Consider the following 24,319-nt stretch of genomic DNA (forward strand, 5'->3'; position numbering starts at 1 on the left):
CTTGTGTCACATGACTTTGGGTTTATTTTCTAGATCTACCCCTTACTCTCTGAGGATTTCTGGATCTCATTTTCTATCTGAGGTACAGGTGATGACACCAACCTTGGGATGCTTCAGGGTTGAAAGGAGCTTGTTACTCAACAATACAGCTCGTTATATGGCAAAGCACAGCTACATGGTGGAAATGAGTAACACATTTTCTATGTCTTGTTCGGCCTTTGCTGCTTCATGCACACCCACAAGCAGAATCTTCAGCTTCACAGATGGGATGTTACAGTCTATGTGTTGTGATCCTCAGTGGTTACAAGAGACATTGACAGATTTCATAGACATCCAGGACAGAAGAGCTGTATCATCTTAGCCATATACTTGGTATTTGGTAAGCTATTTGGTAAGAACTGGAATGATCCACAGTGCTGAACTAAAAGTTTAACTCCAGATGGTGATAAATATAGAAATACTACACACACAAGGCCTTTCTGTGTTTTGGGCTTTATTCAGGTATCACAGTTTATATTATAATGGATACACTGTAAGAGAATTTCAAAATGGCATATGTCATAATCGATTTGTTGATGTCAATTAGAATGACATGTTTTTTTAATGTTTCATTTATATTTTCCTTTTTCTTTCTCCTTCTACACTGATAGAAAATGTGCTAAAATTAACATATTATAAAAGAGAATTACACACACACAGATACACATATACACTAACATGCACATGTACACACACTTTATCAGCTGATTACTAAAATTCAGCCCTATTAGCCATATGGACAATTATTCTGTTTAGAATGAGTGAAACAAACAAATATTCTAGTAAAATTTATAGACACAAACCAGGGTAGGCATATATGGAGTCAAACGCCAGCCTAGATCTGGGTGTGTTTATACACACCTGTCATCTTGGACTGCAGCAGGAGAGTGATCTTGAGGCTAGCCTAGGCTACAAAGCCTGGCAAGTGTGGACTTGCTATCTACTGACAACTATTTACCTAACAAGGACAACAAGAACATCAATCACTCAACACATAAATGCAAAAAATGTATAAAAATTTCTAAACTAACAAACAAAATCCCTCTTGATGTGTAAAAACTCAGCCCAAGGTGGTAGACAGATCTGCAACATAACCCATATGCCTAAGACTTACTGAAAACTGCAGAAGAGGGGACAGAGTGTAAGAGCCAGAGTCTTCTAGATGTGACAGGGAAGCTGTACCTATAGGGTCTCAACAAGACCAACTGACATGCCAGAGGCAGGTGAGTCTCTGGGTTCAAAGTCAGCCTGGTCTACAGAGCAAGTTCCAGGAGAGCTAGGGCTACACAGAGAAATCCTGTCTCGAAAACAAACAAACAAACAAACAAACAAAAAACGAACCACCACCACCAATAACAACAACAACCACAACCACAACAACAACAACAACAACAACCACAACCACAAAACAGTGGCCATGCCATCACAGATTGGAGAAATTTCACAAGAACTCATCCCTAATAAAGTGCCTATAGCACTTTATTAGGGATGTCCAGAGAGAGGGTCATCATTTCCAGGGCTGATCTCCCAATAAGAGTATGAAATCATAAAGGGTGAGCCCTAAACATGTACATATGAGCAATACTAAGTGGACTTAGATGCATACATACATACATGCATGCATACATACATACATGCATACACATACATGTACGCACGCACCCCATTTTACCAGAAGATATCATGAATTTAAGATTGAGTGGGGGTTGGATGCAGTTGAGGGGAAGAAATTATGTAAATAAAACACTGATGTATTAAATTCTTAAAAATTAAATTAACAAAAACTATACAACAACTCTGGGAAGAAGAGTTCTCTCCCAAGGTGTAGAAACAGAGTTGAATGGTAACAGGTTTTAAGTCAGAGTCCTCAGAGATACTTGATGGAGCTAGGGGATGAGCCATCACAGGAATGTCTTCTTACAGGCTATGCTGAAATTGGGTAGATAGGAACCAAGGGTGCAAAGTAATGGACCCAAGAAAAATTGTACTTTTAGTCCTTAGAGGTTAACCATAGGCACCATTAAGAACAAAACACTCTCCTAGCTATAAGTAAAATTCAAAATCTCCCAGGAGATTAAATTGAAATACTAATTTTTACATGTTGTCTATTAATTCATGAAGACATTACTAGGTTTTCTAAGCAATGTTATTGAGTATTCTTGTAAAGATTAATCTATTGTTAGCATCCTGCACAGCAAAGAACACAGGAGTCGGCATGCAATTTATAATGTAAAGAAATCCATATTCACTGTTGTTCACTTTAAAAAGTAAACTGTCAGTCATTTATAACATTTATAAACACAGTGGTAGGCATTTTCTGAGGATTAAAAAATGATTAGAATAACTGCTGTGGGAGTTGACACACAAAACTCAGTCAATAATCGCCCAAGACATTTACCACAGTTCTCATTGCAAGGCATCTAGGCCCAGGAACATCTAGTCTCACCAAGTTTTATGCTTCTTAGAATTCCTAGAATCCCATGGGAAAGTATCATGTGTATTTATTTCTATAAATGGGACCAGGCTAAGTTCAGCAAAGAAAACCTTAGCCTGCTTTTCTTCCTCTCTCTCTCTCTCTCTCTCTCTCTTTCTCTCTCTCCATATATATGTATATATATATATATATATATATATATATATATATATATATATATATATATATACATATATATAATGCATTTTCTGAATGTGGAACCTACAAAATACACATCGGATCTACTTACCCTCCATCTCTCCTCTCTCCTTTGAAGCTATCTAGAACATTCCAAACAGTATACCCGTTTCCTCCCACATATATTAGATGTGTGTAACATGAGACCTTCCTGATATTTAGTTGCTCGAAAAAAAGGATTCATTCAGTGATACAAGAAATAGATTTGATGATTGCTATAGCGATAAGAACCATTCTTATTTGAAAATATTGTAATAGTAAGAATTGCATACTTTCATTGAAAGTCATTTTCTTTCTTTCTTCATTTATTTATTAATCATTTTATTTGCTTTCATTTCAAATGTTACCCCCCCTTCCAGGTCTCTCCTCCATGAACTTCCTATCCCCTACCCTTCTCCTTTGCTTCTAAGAGGGTGCTCTCCCACCCACCCACTCCTGTCTCACCCCTCTAGCATCATCCTTCTCTGGGGCATCAAGCCTCCACAGGACGAAGCGCCTTCCCTCCCACTGAGAAAGTCCTCTGCTACACATGTAGCAGGATCATAGACTGGCCCATGTTTACTCTTTGGTCTATGGTTTAGTCCCTGAGAGCTCTGAGGGGTCCTGTTAGTTGATACTGTTGTTTCTCCTATGGGGTTGTAATCCACTTTAGCTCCTTCAGCCCTTCTCCTAACTCTTCCATTGGGATCACTGGGTTCAGTCCAATGGTTGGCTGTATCTGTATCTGTCTTAGTCAGGTGCTGGTAGAGACTCTCAGAGGACAGCCATACCAGGCTCCTGTCTGCAAGCACATCTTGGCATCAGAATACAATGAAATACAGCCAAGCAAAAAAGAATCAGGTAAGAATCCCTTAGAAATTTCTGTTTTTAGTTTGTCTTTGCAGCAGTTCAAGTCTCCAACATGGTGCTGCTGGCTCATCTAAGGTGCTGGAAACACTGGCTATCTCTCAAGACAATTCAAGTGAATGAGCCTGCTGACCAGGGCTTTTCCAGTCATAAATGGACACCTTTGGAAGCCATCCTGTTTGAAACTGTTACTTAAGGTACAAAGTCAGGCGAGACCAGGGAAAATTGGCTTCTATATAATTTAAACTTGAGGAGTGCTAGAGGACAGAGTGTATTGTCTGTGTGTATGTAGACATAACAAAGCTATTTTCATTCACAGTCCTGGCAGAAGGCCTGTGGTAACTGCTCTGTGTGTCTGGTTACAATTATTTCACTATAGGGAATAATCCAGGACAGTACATCCCTACCCTGTCCGCTCAGCCTCAAGTTGAAATGTGTGCTGCTTTGCTGTTCTTAACCCCGCAAACCTTGTCAACTCTTTCCTGATTGCCTTTTAATTCACTCATCCTTCTTATGCCAGAAACCTCAGCTGAATTCCAAGTCTGAACTGCAGTATTACAGTAACTCTTAAGAGTGTAGACCAGGAAGCATGGATGCAATGCCTTGTCCCTTGTCTTTGTGATTGCACAGAATCTGGGCATGTGTGCCTGGATGTCTCACTGCATGTGGATTTTCTACGTTCTAAGTGGAGTGAAACTCTGCTTAAAGAAAGGAGTGGGTATGTCTTTTGCGATGCTACCTCCATAATCAAGCACATCTGTGCTCCCCACCCACTGAACATTTCATAGAGCTCAATGTGGCTCTTGGGAAATTTCTCAACAGAACAGTTAATAGTGAGATGTGTTTTTAATTAAGATGACAACAAAAGAGAAGATAAGACTGGTTACAGGGTATCATTACCCAGATGTTAAGCCTGATATTTAGAAATGCTTGTGGCAATCAAATCCTTCTTGGACAATCTCCCCTGATTATGTTCAGTTCCTGGAATCTGAAGCTCTGTGTGAGTTGCTTTAACTCAGACCTAGCTTGTCACAAACTTCAAAAATCTTAGTAGACCCAGGTATCTTAAAATAGGTGGCTCATACATTTGGGCACAGCCCTTGATTTTTCATACATATCAATTGGATATCATGTAGGGAATGGTAAGGCGAAAGGCAGGCATGGTGGTTGATAAGACAGAGTGACAGAAAACTTGCTTGGATGGGCTTTTCCAATTGCAAAAACTGCAGCTCATTTAATCTCTTGAGAAAAGACTATTCAGAACTTTATTTTAAAGCCATAGCAGATGGTGTGAATCATCCTTTGGCTTTGTGGCAGCTCTTCTCACTTGGGCCATCATGGGTCTGATAGGATCTCTCCCACTCAGGACCAAAGGTGGAGGGACTTCCCTTAGGAGCTCCAGGGGGACTCACATTAATAGAGGAGTGACAGTCATTAAGGACTGACTATCAATAACAGAAGGGTTGGAAGTGTGAAAATTACATACATATAAGCAAGTAACTGCCAGCTCACTTAGGAATCAGCCCTCGTATAGAAAGGAGGAAAATAGTTTTCATAGATGAATTAATCTGTGTTTAAGAATCAACCTTGTTAAAGATAGCATGCTTAGATGTCATAAAGACTATGAAAGAGAGCACTGCCCCAGTTTGAAGCATCAAGCTATTCATTTTTATCTTCAACCATGTCTTATACCACCCACAGTCATCTCCCAAGAGTATTTTTTTTTTTTTTTTTTTTTTTTTTTTTTTTTTTTAGGTTTCATGAATGATTCGTGTATATCTGCCAGTGAATATTTGCTTCCCTAGTGGATCTAGTGACTTAAAAAAATTCAATTATGCCCTACTCAATTCTCTTTGGATATATCATGCTGCCTTAAGGTCTTTCCCTGGTGTTGAATATAATTTCTATCTAAACATAAGTAAAGATTATACAGTTTAATTCTTATTCCAAATGAGTTTCAGTTTCAATAGGAAAGTATTACACATGAAAATATCACTATCACCACGGTTATCTGAACAATCTAGAATATTCTACAGACTGTATGTGTTTCATGTGAACCTATATGACATACTCTAAAAACCAGTAGAAAAAGGAAATAACAGACAAGTAATAAAGCGAAAGTGGATGAAGCCCTTTGGCAATGTGTGTATATGTACATGTGTATTTATGAGGCACTAGAGCAGCCAAAGTTTAATATGTACCAGACATACACACTTGTTTATTCTCTAAGTTTAAGCCTAACTGCATTAGATTTTTCTCAAAGTAAGTTATTCCTTAGCCTGCTTAGCTTTCTTCAAATGAAATTTGAGGAAAAGGCTTTTAGATAATTTAAACTAATGATTCATGGAAGGGTCTTTCTAGCCATAGCCTCTATGTCTTAAATAATTTTAGAAGATCCTGCCAGACTCAATGCCTCTTTTTAAAATTACTTCTTATATAGATTAACATTCCTCAATTACCGAATGCTCATTTTCCACTCTTCCAATGAAGGATTCTTTGCAATGGTGAGCTTAACATTTGAATTTCATGTTGATTTTTTTTTTCTGTATTAGGAACTTCAGTTTAGGATTAGGAAGGGTTACGTCAAAATATGGTGTATTGCTCCAAACACTGATTTGAATGTCAGTTTTCTCAACAGGATAAATTGTTTTTACAGGAAACATCATTTGCTATCACTGTCTTTTCACCGTTTGTCCTCTGAGTCGAGAGCACTTGTGAATGCTGAGGTCTAGATGCAGATGCCTACAAGATGCCATACCATCCTACACTGCTTAGCTGACATCAGCTACACATGCACCACTCCGCAGAAGGAGAGGCCCACTCCCCACCATGCTCATTCTAGCTGACCTTTTCCAATTTGACTCCATGACAGCATATCATTTTAAATAATGGTCTCCATGGCAATTAGTTCCCTGGTAATTTCTGAATCTGTATTCCCTATTCGATCTGCTATGAACCATGAAGTTATTTTAAAATCTACAAGATCCCAACTATTGACATACTATAAACTTTCTGAAACAATAAATGTGTTGAGAGTTTTCTAACACAAAAGTTAGTTTTTCTCCCCTTTAAGATGACGGAGTTTTCATTTATCTTGGAATTGCTCATAGGATCTAGAAGTATGAGGGAACAGGGGAGACACCACCTGATTAACCAGAGAGCCAAGACTGACAAAGAGAAGAGGAAGAGTTCGAATCGTTCACTCTCAGACAGAATCTGTTATCTCTGGGTCTTTGTGGGCTCTGGCCTCAGCAAACCTCAGAGCCCACAGACATCAAGTCCTTCTGCAATAAGGTCACTGTTGCAGATGCTTGGCACACTTCTATATGTTATATTCATCCTTTGATTACCCTAACACCTAGTACAGACAAGCAAGACATGTCTGTAGACTTTAAGCCTAGTAGATTCTGTTTTGTACTTATTTTCTTTGTCCTTAGTTGATGCCAATGTAAAAAGTACTTTCAGTATTGTGATTCACATTCCTAGTGATCTCAACATGTCCCCCAAGAGGTAAGCAAGTACCAGGAACATAGAGGAAGCACACCAAGAAACATGATGATTTGAGTTTTCCTCCTTGTCCCTATGCCAAGCAAACACAGCCATCTAGTAACCCAGGAAGGTAGGACACATTTGTTTTCTCAGTGTAGGAGTAATGGGGCCATGCAGTTAGACATGGTTTAGCCACTCTGCTTGCCGCATGCTGACCTGACGGTTGAACCTATCTGCTGCTTAGCAAGCTCTGCTTGGCTTTGCAAGCAGCAGTTCTGTCTGCTGCAGCTTCCTCTCAGGTTTCCTTTCAAGGCAGTACTATCAGCTTGTGCTTGTAAGGGCCGAATATCAAAATGCCAGGGCTCATGCTTACTGAATATAAGAAGAGATTGCAAGGCTAGGCCTCAGGAAGTGGGTAATGAGCCAGGCATAGCCTAGGCTTAGCTGGAGAGCAATTGCAGCCTTGGTACACTGTTATTTGAGCTCTTCTCTGCAATTTCTTCCTTTTAGATAATTTTTGCCCCAAAGTCAACCCCAGTGCTTATTCTGGTGCTAGTTTAATGCCACTCCTGACCCACTCCTAGAGAACCTGGACCTCTTTCCTGTAATTTTCAGCTTCCCTTACAGGCAGAGGTTGGCCGTAGGTCAAATCAATAGAATTACAGGGAGAGGCCTATTCCTTCTCATAACCATGACTGGTTACTTATCACTTGTTGTCAGGTCATGATGGAACCAGCTTTGCTATACTCTAAACATAGAGTGGTTTGAAGAATATAGGTTTCCCTCTGCTTATGTACATTTTGGCAGGAGCAAATGTTAAAAAATTCTCAACATGGAAAAGTAAGGAAAATAGCTACATTCTCTAGTGTGTTCTGCAGCCTTCAGATGACCTGTGCCACTGAATGGGGTGTGCATGTTAGCTTCAATAGTATTTAAAAGAACTGTCATTGGAAATGAGATGGAGTTACAGTAATTTCAAAAAAAAAATGGAGAATCAGCTTAGTGTGTCTAGTAGTAGTTATGATGTTGGGGTGGCCAAGTCTAAGTCTGAGGTTCTGGTATTTCTGTGAGTGTAAGGTGGCTATGAATTCTGGGTTTTTATTTCCCTTCAATATTTCATGGATAAAAAAGTATTCCTGAGAAACCACCTAGAATTTCAGGGAAAAAATTTTTTTTTAAATCTTAAAGAGCCTATTTAGAGTCCACCACATTAAAAAACACAGATATGTAACAAAGTTCTGCCAGAACATTGAGTGAAAAGTTGTAAAGTTGAGAATTTTACAGGGTAAGTGCCAGTTCTTTGCCAAACCTTTGTCCAGCACAGATAACAGATAGAGGATGTTTAAAACAACTTCACATTTAGTCTTGTCAAAAAGGAACTCAAAGGGGGCAGGAAAGATGGCCCAGAGGTTAAGAGCACTAGCTCATCTGTATATGTAAATATGTATATGTATTTGCATCTATGTAAATATGTAGATGTATATTTGTGTATATATATATATATATATATATATATATACATACATACATATGCACATACTCAAATGTTCACCCAATGATGAATCATAGGCAGGTGGCTACACAACCTATGGCACCAGATCTGGAGGTGGTGTTCCACTTCATTTTCAGTGCAAAGCTTTAGGTAATGCAGCCACAGTATATTAGGGCAGCATTAACCTCCATTCCTGTCTCATTACCAAGGAGGTGGTTATAAATGTTAAGGCTCATTTGGGTACTGGGAACTAACTAGTCCATTCTAACGTCATAGCCCATGCTTCCTCGTGTCTCCTCCCTCCCACCTGCCAGTGCTGCATTCTACGGAGTGCCTAGACAGAAGGCAAGGAATGCCCAGCTCATTGTGAGAAATGTTGAAGTCCTTAGTCTAGTTCTATTTTATTAGTATCTTCATTCAGGGAAAACCTCAGAGAACAGACCCTCAAATCCCCCATTGAAAAAAGTCCTTGGACCAGATGTGTGTGGAACTCATGAATTTGTTTTCAGAAATGGTGCTAATTGCAGGCATGGTACAAAACCTTTAGAGAGAGCTCAGTCACTTCACTGATACAGAGAAGACAGACATCTTTACAATGTGTGGGAGAAGAAAAGACAGAAAGAGCAGGAAATAAGCTTATCAAATAAATCTGGGTGTGAAATTTACAAGAGAACTAACTTTCAGATTCCTGGACATCTTCGATTTTGAGATCGAGGCAAAGAGATTTTAAATCTGCACAAGCTATTCAAAGAGCTATGTCAAATGAACCCATTTGTTTTGAGAGAGGAGGAGGTGTTATATACAAACAGCTTATGGAGTTTTTTTTCAGAGGGCTTTCAACACAGTTTGACTAGAAGGGCCAGGAAGCAAGCTAAGATAAATGGGTCGTCCTTGCCTGTGGGATGCTGCCATGTGACTTTGACATATCCTGTTCTCTAAAGTCAGTCTGTGACAGCACTGATGTCACAGAATCTGAACTGCCTTGCTGAGCACCCGAGAAGCGGGTCAGAGAGGGTGGTACTACTAACTTGTCTAAGGCTGACCCAAACATTCCCAGACTAAAAGAAAAAATCAACAGGACAAGACTATTGCAGCCAATGGCTAAGACTGTAACTCCATAGTGAATGAATCACGGCCTGCTTGTTCAAGCATATATAAATCCCAACTCTCTCTGAATGAGTTCTGGTTGCTGTTTTGCCTTGTGTTTGTTGTTTGAGACAGGGTCCCATAAGACATCCTTTGTTAGGGATCTCATGCGAACGTGGCATTTGTCATGTAGCCCAGACTGGTCTCAAACTTGCAATCTTCCTGCCTTGGCCTTTCAAGTGCTGGGATTACAGGTGTGAGCTACTATTCCCACCAACAAAAATATACGAAAAGCCCAATGGCTGAAAATATAAATACTGTCATGGAATGTTATCTCCTGGCCTATTGTGGTAAAGACTACATATATGGGGTAGGGAGGATGTCCTTTGACTTAGGGGATTGTCACCAGAGGTAAGAAGGAGAGGTCAAGGCTTACTTGGCTTCCAGGGCCAGGGCGATGATGCCAGCAGCCATCGGGGCTGAGGCTGATGTTCCAGTGTGATTGTCTGTGCATCGCTGCCTTAGATCAGTAGTGATCTGAAAGACAAAAGCGAAAAAAAGAAATTAGACCCTGAGGACACTCAGGCCATAGCAAGAAGTTTACTCACAAAGCGGATGGAGAAGAATTAGAGACTAATTTTAAATTCAATGTTTCCAGACTTCTGTGACCATTCATTTTCAAAGAATTGCCTGTATAAACCAAACTTGACTGGAAATTGACTTCATTAAAACCAGAGCAGGACGGGGGTGAACCACAGCTCAGAACCTCAAGGTGCCTCCTAAGAGTCTGCAGGGCACCCCTTTCGAGTCCCACCTTAGTTCTGCTCTGGACTGAAGTGGAAGTCATTCCAAGGACCCGCATTTTAGACTAACTAAATGTGTTGAAGGAACACCCAGACACCAAACTGGGTATCACAAGATGAAGGGATAAACTACACAGCCCCTGCTTTGTCCAAATTGTAACTGGGGGAGTGACAGGCTTCAAACAAAAGGCTCTGCCACTGAGGTAACCCTTGCTTGTAGACTTTTCAAGAACTCATAAAAACGTTGCACAGATGAATTAAGGATCCCTCAAAAGCTTCACAACTTCACAAGGGGCAGAGCAAGGGAGGAGTCCCTGTAGCTCACACACAGTCAAGGCAGTGTCGGGCAGAGCAAGGCAGGAGTCCCTGTAGCTCACACACAGTCAAGGCAGTGTCTGCTGGTGCTTTATATATAGGAGATTAGCTACTTTTCCATTTTTACCTTACAATCAAATTGTGAAAACTAGATCATTTTATTTTCTTGGATTGAATCCAGTTCACTTTGGCTCTGACTGAATTCTATTACCATCCAGCAGAGGCAATGGTTCCCGGCCTGTGTTTCATTATTGTCTCACTATGAAAGAAAATTAAATTTAAATTCTCCTTAAAAAGAGAAATTAAGTACTATAGAATATGACTTTAGAAACCAGTGTGATACCTCTCAGATCTTTTTTTTTTTTTTAAGTATTCCCTCCTGGATAGTAATTCCTTTGGTTCCCTTGGGACTGATTTTGTGTTTGACGGGGAGATGAATCAGTGGGATGCTGCAGTCACTGGATGACATCTGTAAACCTTTCTTTGGCATGAAGACAAGTATGTCACCACATATCACAGAGGAGAGAGCTGATGTGAAAGCTGAGCAGAAAGACAGTGAGGAGAGGCACAGAAGCCATTGTGCTTCTAAGAGAACCATGAGATAGCCCAACTCAATGTAGGAAGCGAATGGATACCTGCCCACAAAATCACCCTTCCTTCTATGGCCAGGAGGCTGAACGGAATTTTCCATCATGTTAGAGACCTAGAGAAGCATCGTGGCTGACTCAACTTTCCCACAATGGAGCATGTCTATCATTTTTTCCGTCGTTTCTTTTGACACATGCAATGCTACAGTTGACTCATCTCATATAACTATGAATACAGACACAAAAGACATGGGAAAAATAAATATGGAGAACTACAGAGATATGGCTATGTAGGTAGATAGAACTATTCTCACCTATATGCAAAGAAACTTCCTAGACTTTTAATTGGCCTTTAAAAAGTATAACCATCCTGGCAATTTTTGTGTGTATCTGTCTTATTATTAACTGCCCACTGCTGTCTTGGAGCTCTCGGAGCTCTCTCACCTGTGTGAATGGAACTCAGAATGCCTATTGCTCTGCCTTCTGCCTCCCATCACTATTGTGCTTCCTATGTCGATGTGTTTGATTAAGTAGCTCACCTAAGGGAAATCACTTAGCATCTGTCCCTTATTGATTGGATTAATTCACTTATATGATGTTCTGAAACTTCATCGATACTGTAGCACATGACAGCATATCCTTCCTTTAAAAAAGAGTGACTGATACTCCATTGTGCTTTACTGCCTAAATTCCTTGTATGTTGATGGACATCGATCGGACTTGCTTCCACGGTTGGCTGCTGAATGGTGCTTCAAATGTACACAGGAGTGCACAACATTTTTGAAAATCTAATTTAAAATGCTCTTGAATATAACACCGGAGGTGGAGTTGCTAGATTATTAGTTTCCAGGGAATTTCTGGGGGTGGTAAGGTGTCCCAGTGTATAAAATGCTAACAGTGCAAGCATGGTGAACTGAGCTCAATCTGTTAGCATTCTGTAAAGGTGGAAAGAGAACTGTTCCCACCCTCACACATCATATGCCCACTACAATAAATAACCCTTCTTGGGGGGAGGGAAGAGGGAAGAGGGGCACATGATCTGGTATTGGGTGGGGGGGAAAAGACTGAAGCCCTGAGGGCCAGTAGAAAGAATGGAAACAGGCAACCTTGAGAGGTAGGAGGTTGACCCTCTAGAATGTACCAGAGACCTAGAAGGTGAGAGACTCTCAGGACTCAAAGGGAGGGGCCTTAGATGAAATTCTCCACAGTGGGAAGAGGGAACTTGTAGAGCCCACCTCCAGCAGAAAGTGAGCATCAAGTGAGGGATAGGGTTGCCATCCCACATTCAATAAATAACTCCTTAAGAAGGCATTTCTTCCTCACTTGAACCATACGGATTCTCTACAGTTATTTTCTAAGGTGCTTATCTCTGAGACCAACCATGAATACATCAGAAATGGCTTATTTATAGGTTTCCCTGTTTTTGAGAGATGGTCTTGAGAGATGAAAATTTTCATATCTTACCTCATCCATCATCACATTCATTTGTGCAAGTTGTTAATTTTTTTCCATAAATTGTGCCTGGATTCAAGCCTTTTCATGACATTTTCCTCCTTACTCTTTAGTTGTACAGGACACTTTCAGTATGGTTCCAGAATAGACATGCCAAGGGTGTGTAGCACTTTTGAACATTACAAACAACCAGCTGTGGCCAAACACAAGCAAGGAGCAGTTTATGATGACAGGTCAATAGCATAAGTATGCCGTATCCTTTGATAGGCACCAGGCACACACACATATCATGTGCTTACATAAAGAGCTACTTAGAACTCTCACATAGAGGCACCAATGTCCAAATGCTATGAATTTTGACAGCGCTCTATGGAATTCAAGTCATCATTGTGCTCCAACTTTTTTCAATCATTTGAACTAAATTAGTTGAAGGGGAGCTGAGCAGCAGGACCCCAAAGAGGGAAGCAAAGCAAAACAAAGATATCTCTTTCCCTTCTCTGCTCTAAGTGGAATTCCAGAGGGATCATTTCAATAGGAAGCTACTGTCAGTGGGAGAAATGTGAGGTGTAAATTACCAGGAGCATCCAAGGTAAAGTTCTCACCATGGGAAGAAGGCAGAATACCAGGGAATATTTACGTCTATCTGCACCATGGGATGTGTAACCCAAAAGAAAAATGACAGTTCAAACACTGGAGCCACCAGGGGTTAACCCCACTTATTACAAGGTGCTGGAAACAGGATATTAGGATCTGCCAGTGTACCCCCAATGAACGTGGCCTCCAGTGTCCAGCCCACAACACAGGGTGGATATACTCTGACTTCAGACTCCCTCGAGAATGTCTCAGAATTTGGTCTCCATCCCCGTGGCAGTCTCGCATGCCCCAAATTCCCTCAATTCACCATCCAAATCAGAAACAGAATTTGTATCCAAAAGAACTGAAGCTGCTCAAGAAAATATCGTTTGCGTCCATCACCGAGAAGGAAACTGGAGAGGGCACAGGCCCCAAGTTGATCAAAGCTATCCGGATAGGCAAATTAGATTTCCAGCCTCATAGGATCAGTAGCAGATGGGGTTTTGGATTCCACAGAGTTAGGGATGTCATCTTTTCTTGGTGATCCAGGCAGGGTATTGTTCAGCTGCAGCCAGGATGCCCGAGAAGAGCCATCACTTTCTCCCTAGGCTTTTATTTCCTAATGCTTCACAGCTCATTATTGGAGCTGGTTGGGCTTTTTACTGTTGCCTGTTGATGCCATTCTCCAGGGAATCTCAGCACAGATTGACTTGAGTCCTAAGTGACAAGTTTTATAGCAAACGCCAGTAAGTACCCTCTCTCTCCCTGATGCTCTGTGATCCTTTTTATTTTGAAGGTGCCAGATTGCCTCATACCTGTTTAGAGAGCAACTGAAAAGATATATTTAAAACATGAAATGATTTTGCTGTCCATTAGGCTGAGCTTGTTTCTAGTGCTGACTTAGATCTGGCATGGGAATGTGTTAGCTGAACTCTTTTAGACACAGCGATTGGGGTGAAGGGCAGAAACAGCGAACAGAATTTGTACCATCATTAATCACAATGACGTGGAAAGAAATTAGGAACAGTGATTGATTTCTGTATCCATAGATGTCAACAGGATGGGTGTAGAATTCAGGGAGAAGGAATAATTCAATATAAAACGCCACTCCCCTTAGAGCTAAGAGAACCTAGAAGTGTGGCATGCAAGGGATGCGGCTGCTTCTCCAAAGCGGGATCCTGTCTTGTGTCACTTCTGTGCCACCATATTGTACAGCTGAGTTCCATACTGCAACAGAAGCAAGCATTTCTTTGCTAAGTTGAAGTGCTTCCATTAAGCTCTCTTAGACTCACTTCATTTTTACACTCTGAACTTTTCTATTCATTTAGGAACACTTTAAGGTCACTTTTCTTTTGACCATTCAATCAGGACTCCGAGAAATGCACAATCAACCTGCAAAAGTTACATGCACTAATTGATGGTCAAAGGATTAAAGTGTAGCCTCAGAATTCCCAACTCAAGGCTTCCCATCAAACGACCACCAGAAACAACCAATCCTAAGTGAGAGAGTATGCCCACATGTAGAACATTCACCAACCCATGGGAAGTTTGTAAAGAAGGTATTAACAGCTAAGGAAAAGGAAGTTCAACAAGGCTAATGATGCTGTTCTGGGATGCACAGCAGCAAAGCCGTTAGGAAGTGGGGAAGATATTAAATCCTGAACCAGCAATGTAAGCAAATGCATTCAGTCCCCAATCAAACCTTCAGCCAGGGCAGAACAGCTTTGGTGTCCCAGCCTGCCAGCAACTGGGGATGGCAAGCCTATTTCCTTTCATTCTTTGGTACATACTGAGGAGAATGTGGCTCAAACTACTGAACACATCTGGTCTTGCTCTTCCATTTACTTACTCTTGAAAAAAGAACGAGATTTTTTAAACTCAAAGGAATAGAGAGGTCTGGGGAGAATCTGATGCTCACAGTGACTGCATTGGAAACATGGCTGGGTGCAAGAGGAAGCTGGAGAGCAGAACTCTGCAGGAGGGAGGTGACAGATCAGGAGCCTTAAGAGCAATGGGGTAACGCCTTTACCTGGAGTGGGCCTGTGGCCATCCCTGTGATACTCCAGGCAGCATATGTGTTTTCAACACATAGAAGTGAAATGATATCAGCATAAGGGAGAAGAATGCTTATTACCAAAAACATGGCTCAGAGGACCTCTCCCAACAGGGCCACAAAGGAGCTCAGAGCCGAGACAGCGGACAAATGACTTAGATGGGGGTGGGTAGTCAAAGGCAGAACAGATTCCAAAAGAAAGATAATTTTTTGGTAAGAGTGACAGAGTAGAGCTTTAGTTATACAATGGATCTTTTGAGAAAGCCACGGAAGAAGTGTGAGTTACAGACAACATTTTGAATGGGGTGCTACACACATAAATTTGTTAAGATTTTCCATAGTAAGTCTCTTGATTAATGTTCACCTTCCAGGAAGGAAGTAGAACATGCCCGTCCCTGAGTACACTTCTCCACAGCCACACAGGACACCTGTTCCCCACTGTCTGATGGTTATTTTTACACGGACACTTACAGAGCTCCAGTTCCAGCCAACAGGACAAACTCTTCGTTCTCAAGTAGTTTCCACTCTGGCATGAAAATCAGACAGTAAATGAAGAATGTAGACAATAGTGTCAAGTGAGGCTAAGTATGCTGGAAGCAAAACTGACTGAGAAGAGGGTGGTGGTGGGGGGCAGGGGCCCAAATGCAGTGAGCACAGAGGCACACTCCTTTGGAGGATGAAATGGGAGGGCACCTAGCCGAAGCAGTGCCCTGGGAAGAGATCCTCTGCAGAGGATACAGCCCTACTATGCTCACACGGAGGCACAATCTTGAAGAGTCTGTTCCGAATGCTGCTTCAGATTAGTGTGTCTAATGGAGAGAATTATGAAAAGAGTAAGGGCCAGAAATTCAATTAGGAAGAGCAAGGTAGTAAAATGTGGCAGACAGCTAGCTGTTAAGCAAACAGGAGGCAAGCAAAGCAACTTTGTCTGCAGTGTTCCACATGAGATGGCCCTGGTGAGTGTCAGGGACATAAAGCCACACCGGGAGAGATGGGCTGGGGGCTTTATTCTGATTCACTGGAATCTAAGCTCCCTGACTGACCTGCTGTATGTTTTTTTCTCCCCTAGCCTTCCGAGTTTCTGTTTTCTCTTGAGAATTGAACAAGATGATCCTTGTACACAGAGTTTTCAGAGTATCTTGAAAGCTTGCTGCTCATGTGCAGAGTGCTGTATCAGGTTCTCACTAGGAGGGCCTCAATGTTACGTTTATGACATGTTATGATAACTGTAAATGTGTCACACGAGATACAGAATATTATGTATACAGTTACGCTGAGGAAACAACATTACTTCAAGTCATGGCTTTAAGCCAGCTAGTCAGGGTGGGCTGGAGAGGTGGCTCAGCGCTTCAGTGCATACACTGCTCTAGCAGAGGATCTGAGTACAGCTTCCAGCCTCTGGGGCAGGCTGCTCACAACTTACTGTAACTCCAGATCCACGGGGAACCACCACATCTGGCTTCCAACAGCACCTGCACCAATATGTACCTACATGCTCCTCAGAGTGCACATACTTAAAGATAATAGAAATAAAACCTTAAAAAATATATCTGTTTAGCTGGGTGTGACAGGTCAGAGCTGCAGTTATAGCAGCTGGAGGTTGAGGCAGACAGACCATGGGATCAGCTTGGGCTAAGTAGTGAGATTTTGTTGCAAACAAACAATAGTCATCCCTGATGATTCTGCTAAGAAAAGAGCTTCTTGCTGTACTCTTCACAGTCTGGGTGCTTCATTTGCTGGGATTAGCTGTCAGACTACCAAGGCTCCAAGCCTACCAAAGTGCAAATACAATGCCAGTACCCACTGTTGAGTTATAAATAATGGCAAGACATCCCAGTACCCAGTTCTTGCTATGTTTTGAAACCCAGGGCTACGTTTTCCTGCTTACAAATCATGAAAAAGACCTTTTGTTCCAGATATGTAAAGCTTATTTAACAAAGTACTTTTCCAGGAGCAGATGAGAGATCTTTCCTGTCCCTTTAGATCCTCAGCAACTGTCTCGGTTCAAGTCACAGAGGTGCCCTTAGGAATGAAGAATGACAACTGTGCTTTACCAGAGAGGCTGCAAATGCCAGAAGGAAATGAATGGCTCGGGGAGGGGGCTCAGTACAAAGAAGACACTGGCAGTCCTGTAGCACTCAATCACAGATGCCACTAACAGGATGCAGGCATCACCCAGGGACCACAGGCGTCTAGGTTCAAAGCCTGGTGGTGGTAAGGTCCTGAGCGCACTGTGGGCTTATTCATCATCCTGACATCTGGAAGGAAAGGGGGTCAGCTGGACCATAAAACTCTGATGCTGCTGCCAATTCCACTCATGTTCAGGCTGTTAACATGTTCCTGATCACAGTGGCTCTCTTTATGGGGCTGGTGAAACAGACCACAGGATTTTATGGATTGGAAAAATTAAGGTGCAACAAGAACCTCTGTGAAGAGAGAAATGACCATCTACCCTTCCAGGATGCAGAAGGCTGCACAGACCTAAGGACAATGATGCTGGCCACAGCATCACAGAGCCATGTGCACACCGGGGGCTCACATGCCGACTGTCTCTTACTGCCTCATGGGAATCTCTGAAGTTCGTGAGTGTCACCTCATTTTTACTATGAAGGAGGTCAAGGCTGAGTGTGTGGATTAGCACTAGGTGGTCAGTATGATGTCAGACACTGAATTCAAGTAGCTCCCAAAGTTTTCCTTCCATTGTGGGTAATTTGGGGGTGCAGACAAAAAGAAAAGAGTTGAAATAGGCTGAAAAGAAGGCGGCTGAGGAGATGGTTCAGTGGTTAAGAACGCTGACTGCTCTTCCAAAGGTCCTAGTTCAATTCCCAGCAACCACATGGTGGCTCACAACCAACTGTAACAGGATGTCATGCCCTCTTCTAGTGTGTCTGAAGACAGCAACAATGTACTGTTGCTACATAAAAGAATAAATAAATCTTAAAAGAAAAAGAAGGAAGGAGAAAATGCAGAGATTGACAAATGTTTGGCCTTTGTAGTGAGAAACTGATGCCCTTATAAAATTGTCTTTATTACAGAAATATAGTAATCTAGAATTAGCCACATCTTCTTGAGGTACCCAAGAAGATGTTATGTCCTCTAACCATTAGCCAGTGTCCACTATTTCGGCAAGACATCAGTTAGCTCTATCAGGAAATGCCTCAGTTATTTCTTTTAACTCTAGTCTGAAGACATCAACACAAAAGCACAATAGTATACTTCTAATTCTTATTAAATGGAAAATTCCTTTTAGAAAGAGAAAAAGCATAAAGTAGACAAAAGGAAGAATTAACTATTCATCCAGTCAGTGAAGGAAAAATGAAATATATGACCCCACAGGAGGACAAAGACACTCAGCCATAGTATCAGGTTCTGCCCCAAACTCTCTCCCTGACTTCAAAATGGCTCATCCTTTTCCATGGTTCTGTACAGGGGGTCACAACAACTGCTGCAGAATTACAAATACAATAATGCCCAGGAAAAAAATGTCTAGGAAATGAACCTCATTGGCATGATTCTGAGGTCATTCAGGCTACATCATGTAATGCGTTCCATCGAGGACGAGGGGCACGCTTCCTTCTGTTTTAATATTTTGTCTGGTAGACTATATGCTTCCTTTAGAGAAGGCATTTGTGAAACTGATCAATACCCTTCCCACAGCAATGGTGCCACAAGGACAACAGGACTGGTCAGGTCACAAGCTGCTTGGAAGCCTGCTGCAGATCCTCAGACTCCAGAGCTAAACAGTGGGAATCTTATTCTGAGTTTCTCAGGCACTTCATGATGCAGAGATGGGGGTTAAGGGGTATTGTATGGCCACAAGCTAGGACACATACAGTTCTCTACTGAGAATCAGAGGAGGTATCTCTAGATGTTTACAGTTCTAAATGGAAGTCAAGCTGTTGATGAGTGGCATTAGTTTTAATGAAACAAGCCAGACTCTTCTAGTCTTGCTCATCTCTGCACTTTCTCCTTATGTATTTGACTTTGTTGATAGTTCATTGATAAATGAGAGAGAAAGTACCGAGAAGTGGACTTATATTTCAACTTTATTTTTATTTTATGTCTACCAGTATTTTCCTTCAATGTATATCTGTGTGCCATGTGTGTACTGTGCTCACAGAGGCCAGAAGAGGGCATTGAATCTCCTGGGATTTGGGTGACAGATGGTTATGAGTTGCTATGTGGATTCAGGAACCAAACCCAGGCCCTCTGGAAGAATAACTGGTTTTCTTTACTGCTAAGCCATCTTTCCAGTCCTAGATTTATGAGTATTCATAGTCACTGGGGAGGAACTAAGATTGGGGCATCTTTTAAATGTAACTGAAGTATGTGAAAAAGTAGTTCAGAAATCAGACATAAAGATCTAATAATTAACAAGCATAGGCAGAGATCAATAGATATAAATTAATTTCACCCATGAAGCAAAGGCTCGGAACCTGAGGTAATTTAGGCTATAGAATTTTTCTTCAGATTTCTGAATGCCTGTACAGAATGAGCTATCTTGGAAATGGGAATTAGAATTCATTTATGCTTCATGTGTGCATGTTGTACACACAGCCTGCCTTTAACTTTAAATAATATTTTAAATGATTTTTATGCTTTAAACAGTCTCCACATGTGGAATCATATCATTGCTGTTGGATTTAGTTTTTTGGATTTTGGAGTTGTCACAGTGATCTTGCAGTGTCTCCCTTACTGCTAAGGAGAAGTGAGATGCCTCTCCACAGTATGACCAGCTCCTGTGTGTCTCCTCAAATGTCAGGCAAAACAGCTCAGCTGGATACTAGAAAGGTGAATCCTGAGACACTGCAAAACCATGGTCAGCAAAAGAGGAATGGCATTTGACATTTAGAATTGGTGGCATAGTTGCAAGTGTTCCAAGAGTCAGAGCTTCCACAGTCACTGATAAGGGCAAGCACGTCTTTTATTGACTTCTGTCTCCCTCAATTATTTCAGCAATGGCTCCATGAACTACAAAATGTTAAGCCCTTACATTATAAGGGAGAACTTTGATGTAGAAGATGGCTCAAGGAAGCAAAACTCAGGCAGGCCAAAGGTGTAACCTGAATTCTGAATCCTTTTGCTGTTTGCCTAAGATAGTAGGGCATGATGGAGAACAGGGGATCCCACTGCACTTCCATAATTCCACATTCTGTAGACTACATTGCCCTAGAAAAGCACTATTTACCAGGATTAGCATACATTGGATAAGTACAGTCACTTGACACCTGCAACAGATTAGTTTCAGGTCTGAGAATGTTTAAGTCCTGTATATAAAATACAATGACATATCTCTGCACATCTTTCCTTAGACATTAGCCTATGTCTAGGCTGCTTTAATACACAAAATCATACAAGTGGTATATATACAGTTGTAATACTGTATTGTTTGGCAAATAAGGACAAGTAGAAAAATTAACTTCAAGGTAATTTCAATGTGTTGTGGTTGGCTAGCTAGTAGATGCAGAGTCCATGGATACAGGCAAGCAAGTGTATATTATAAGTGTAATCATGAGTTTTCTTATAAACTTTTTTGTCCATGATAAATTACCTGTATGAAACACCAGAATCCAGTCAGTTATAGGGGAACTAACCTGAGAATCACATGATGCTTCTTATTTTTATTCTGCCACTACCACTGTAAATGTAGACCAATCATTTGTTCCTAATAAAATAGAAGCTTAATCATAAACGAGGTTATACTAATGCTCAAATATCATGACCCAGACAAGCATTTTCCAGGAATCAGTAATAGACTGTTAATGCCCATAGTGACTAATTTGGTACCATCGGCTAATCTGAACTGCTGTTGCCATGTGATACTCAGATTCATGTTCATGGATTGCTGTATCTTTCAGTGTGAACATTAAAGAAATGGATGGTAATTGGCATGCAAAGGTTACATACTATTTTCTTATCATAGGATTCTCCACTGCTGTAGGTTGTGGCCAGTGTAGATGAACACTCTTCCAAGTACCAAGGTTTCTTTCCACTTTCGGCTGTACTGCTGATGGAGATGGTATAGATGCTGTTGGTATAGCCATCACAAGAACAGTGGTCCTTGCTCCGTCCACCATTGCCAGATGCCCACACAAACACAGAGCCAAGGCCTCTCCGCCCCTGTTGACAGACAGAGAACGTTAGAAAGATGAGATGACAGGACCCTGGGTTGCAGATGAAGAGAGGAGCAGAATCATTATGACAAAGTAGTTGCATGATGAGAGTGATGCTATTTTAACCCAGTGTTGGGCTTAAGCTGCCTTGATCAGGGAAGGTTTGGAGAGATGCTTTAATCAATAAAATGGCTACAGAAGTATCAAGTACACCAATATTATTCTAAGAATGATCAATGTTTACAAACAGAACATGATTATAACTGCTTTATAGACTCAGGCTAAACTTTCTCCACAAACATGTGAGACCAACACAATCTCTGTCACCATGACACAAATGGACCAAGGTTTGGTGATGTCCTATAGCGAGAAAAAGTGTACAGAAGAAAGACAAATTTGAATTCAGACCCCAGAGTTGAAATGATACTGTATCAATCATAGCAATATAGTAAGCACTGTTTTAAGTTATCACAACCACTGTGAAGGGAGGCTGTCACATATTGTCATTTAATATCTGAGAATCAGGAAATCCAAACAGCTTCTGCCAACTCCTACTGTGTATAAAACTGGTAGTGCCACATCACACTTTTCATAATCAGAGCAATATGCTCAAAATGCCAAGAACAGAGTTATCCTTTACATTAAAACTGTAGCTTAAAATTGCATCTAGAGGACAGTGAAGTCCTAAATAATATAGCCAACAGCAACGAAGGAGAACATTGATGAATGAAGGAAAGTGGATCTTTGCCTCTCTGTGGCTAAATTCCTAAGAAGGGGGAAAAAAAGAAAAGAAGAAGAAGAAAAAAAATTTACGGCCAAAGGCACACTGAAGGCTATCTACGGCCAACATGTTATCTTCTGTTTAGCATGAGAGGAAAGCCTCAGGGCTGGAGAGGGCTGAGTCTTTCTTCAAGGCCATGGGCAGAGGAGAGACATGAGACACTGTTAAGAGTTTGAATCTAAAATGTCCCTGATGTGTTCTGAGCATTGTTCCTCACTGATAGCTCAATCTGGGGAGGTTCCTCCTGGAGATGAGATCTGGCTGACTAAAATAGGGCTCAAAAGGTGTGGCCTCAGCAGGTGACCATAGCCAAGCCAACCTGGGCTGACAGGATGGGAACAATGGACAAAGCCAGTCTATAATACTTTTCCTGTAGAATGGGCTAAAACTTTCTGAAACCGGGAGTCAAAACCACCACCACCACCACCATCACCAAACCAAAATCCAAAAGCAAAACCAAAAAACAAAAAGACACAAAACCAAAAAACAAAACAAAAAACAAAAGACAACAGCCTGTCTCACTTTAGCTTGTTTCTGTCAGTATTTTGTATACTGCTTTGTGAAGGGAGCTAATTAAAAGGCCAAACACAGTGGTAACAAAACATTTGGACTCTCTTTAATAAATTTTTCTTGATCTTGAATCCTTAGGGAACAGAATACTTATAGCCCAATTAGACCAAGGTGAACATATATTTCTTTTTAGTCATTGAATTGTAAAAGTGTAATGTTTACTACACCTAGTAGGCCCTCCCACCCTGAGCCCCAGAGAACAGGAATGAGAGGAACAGGCAGAGAAATTAAGTTTCTTTCACTGACAGATAGCTGGGTCTACTGGGCCACCCCTGACTTCCCATCACAACACTTAGCAAATCTGGAATGTAGGAATAATAAAACCAATCAGAACATAGAAATAATTTTGCCATCATCAACTAAACCTTGGTCCATGCTTTCTTTGTCCAGCATTTGCAGGTATTATGTCTGACCCTAATGTGAGCAGTTTGACTCACATCTAGACCGTAGAGGAAGAAGATGGCTGGAAGAATGAAGAAAGAAGAATGTTCCAGTTTTCATCAACATACTCCCTCTTTCAGAGTCTGAGAGGCATTACCACAGGCCAAAAGCATGGTCACAATGCAACTTACCTGGACGGGTCAACAGAAAGCATGGGAAGGCCCAAGACCCACTTGGTTTAATCAATGCCAGAACAGATGAGAGGATGGAAATCACAGAACCGTGAAAAAGCAAAGCAATGCCATAACATTTACTCATCTAAACTGATGACTGTATATTCAGGTATCAAATTTCATTAAAACAGCTTAAAATCATAAAGATATTTAATAAGAAAATGTTCAGAAAGAACTTTTGTGTTTATAAGGTGCTATAAACACAGTATATACACAAATAAAGGTTGTCTTAGTTGAGAACATAAAAGCATGTGTGTCCAGAAGTCACATGCCTGAGGCTGTTGCACAAGAACAGTGTAACAGAAGCCATCCTGTTTGGTAGGATTAAGGGTATACCTTCTTCAAACCATGTTTCTGTGAACAAGTATTAGTTTTATCAACATACAAGCACAACAGTTCCTTCATTAAGAGGGAAAACACAATTCCAATGATTTTGATTTTTTTAATGCATGTGTGTTTGAGTGTATATCACATGTGTAGGACTGTCTACAGAGGCCAGACAAAGGTGTCAGATATCTTAGAGATGGAGCTGGAGGTGGTTTGGGGCTGCCCCACATGGGTTTTGAGATCTGAACTCAGCTTCTCTGCAGGAACAGGAAGTGTTCTGAATGCTGAGCCATCATTCTAATCATTCTAATTTTTGTTTGTTTGTTTGCTTGTTTTGAGACAGAGTCTTAGGATATGGGCTGATATTAGCCACAAAATCATGAAATTTCTGCTTGATCTCCCAAGTACTGTGATTGCGAATATGAATGTGTCTGGTTGAAGGAACTTGTATTTTTTTCCTTTATGTGTGTGTGCACGTGTATATGATTGTGCATGTGTGTGTTGTTGG

The 24,319-nt window shown here is 41.1% G+C and overlaps 1 protein-coding gene across 2 annotated transcripts in view; it reads right to left on the reverse strand.

The window, feature by feature from the left end:
* Positions 1-24,319, reverse strand: part of Pcsk5 (proprotein convertase subtilisin/kexin type 5) — a 416,074-nt gene that overhangs the window by 207,121 nt on the left and 184,634 nt on the right. For both annotated transcript variants that reach the window (XM_031389877.1, XM_031389876.1), the window contains exons 8-9: positions 21,314-21,526; positions 10,060-10,160 (exon numbers count right to left, since the gene is read on the reverse strand). In XM_031389877.1, the coding sequence (XP_031245737.1) occupies positions 10,060-10,160; positions 21,314-21,526 (314 nt within the window). The remainder of the gene's footprint in view (positions 1-10,059; positions 10,161-21,313; positions 21,527-24,319) is intronic.

This window comes from Mastomys coucha, unplaced genomic scaffold (assembly GCF_008632895.1).
Source record: "Mastomys coucha isolate ucsf_1 unplaced genomic scaffold, UCSF_Mcou_1 pScaffold21, whole genome shotgun sequence".
NCBI classification, from domain to species: Eukaryota; Metazoa; Chordata; class Mammalia; order Rodentia; family Muridae; genus Mastomys; species Mastomys coucha.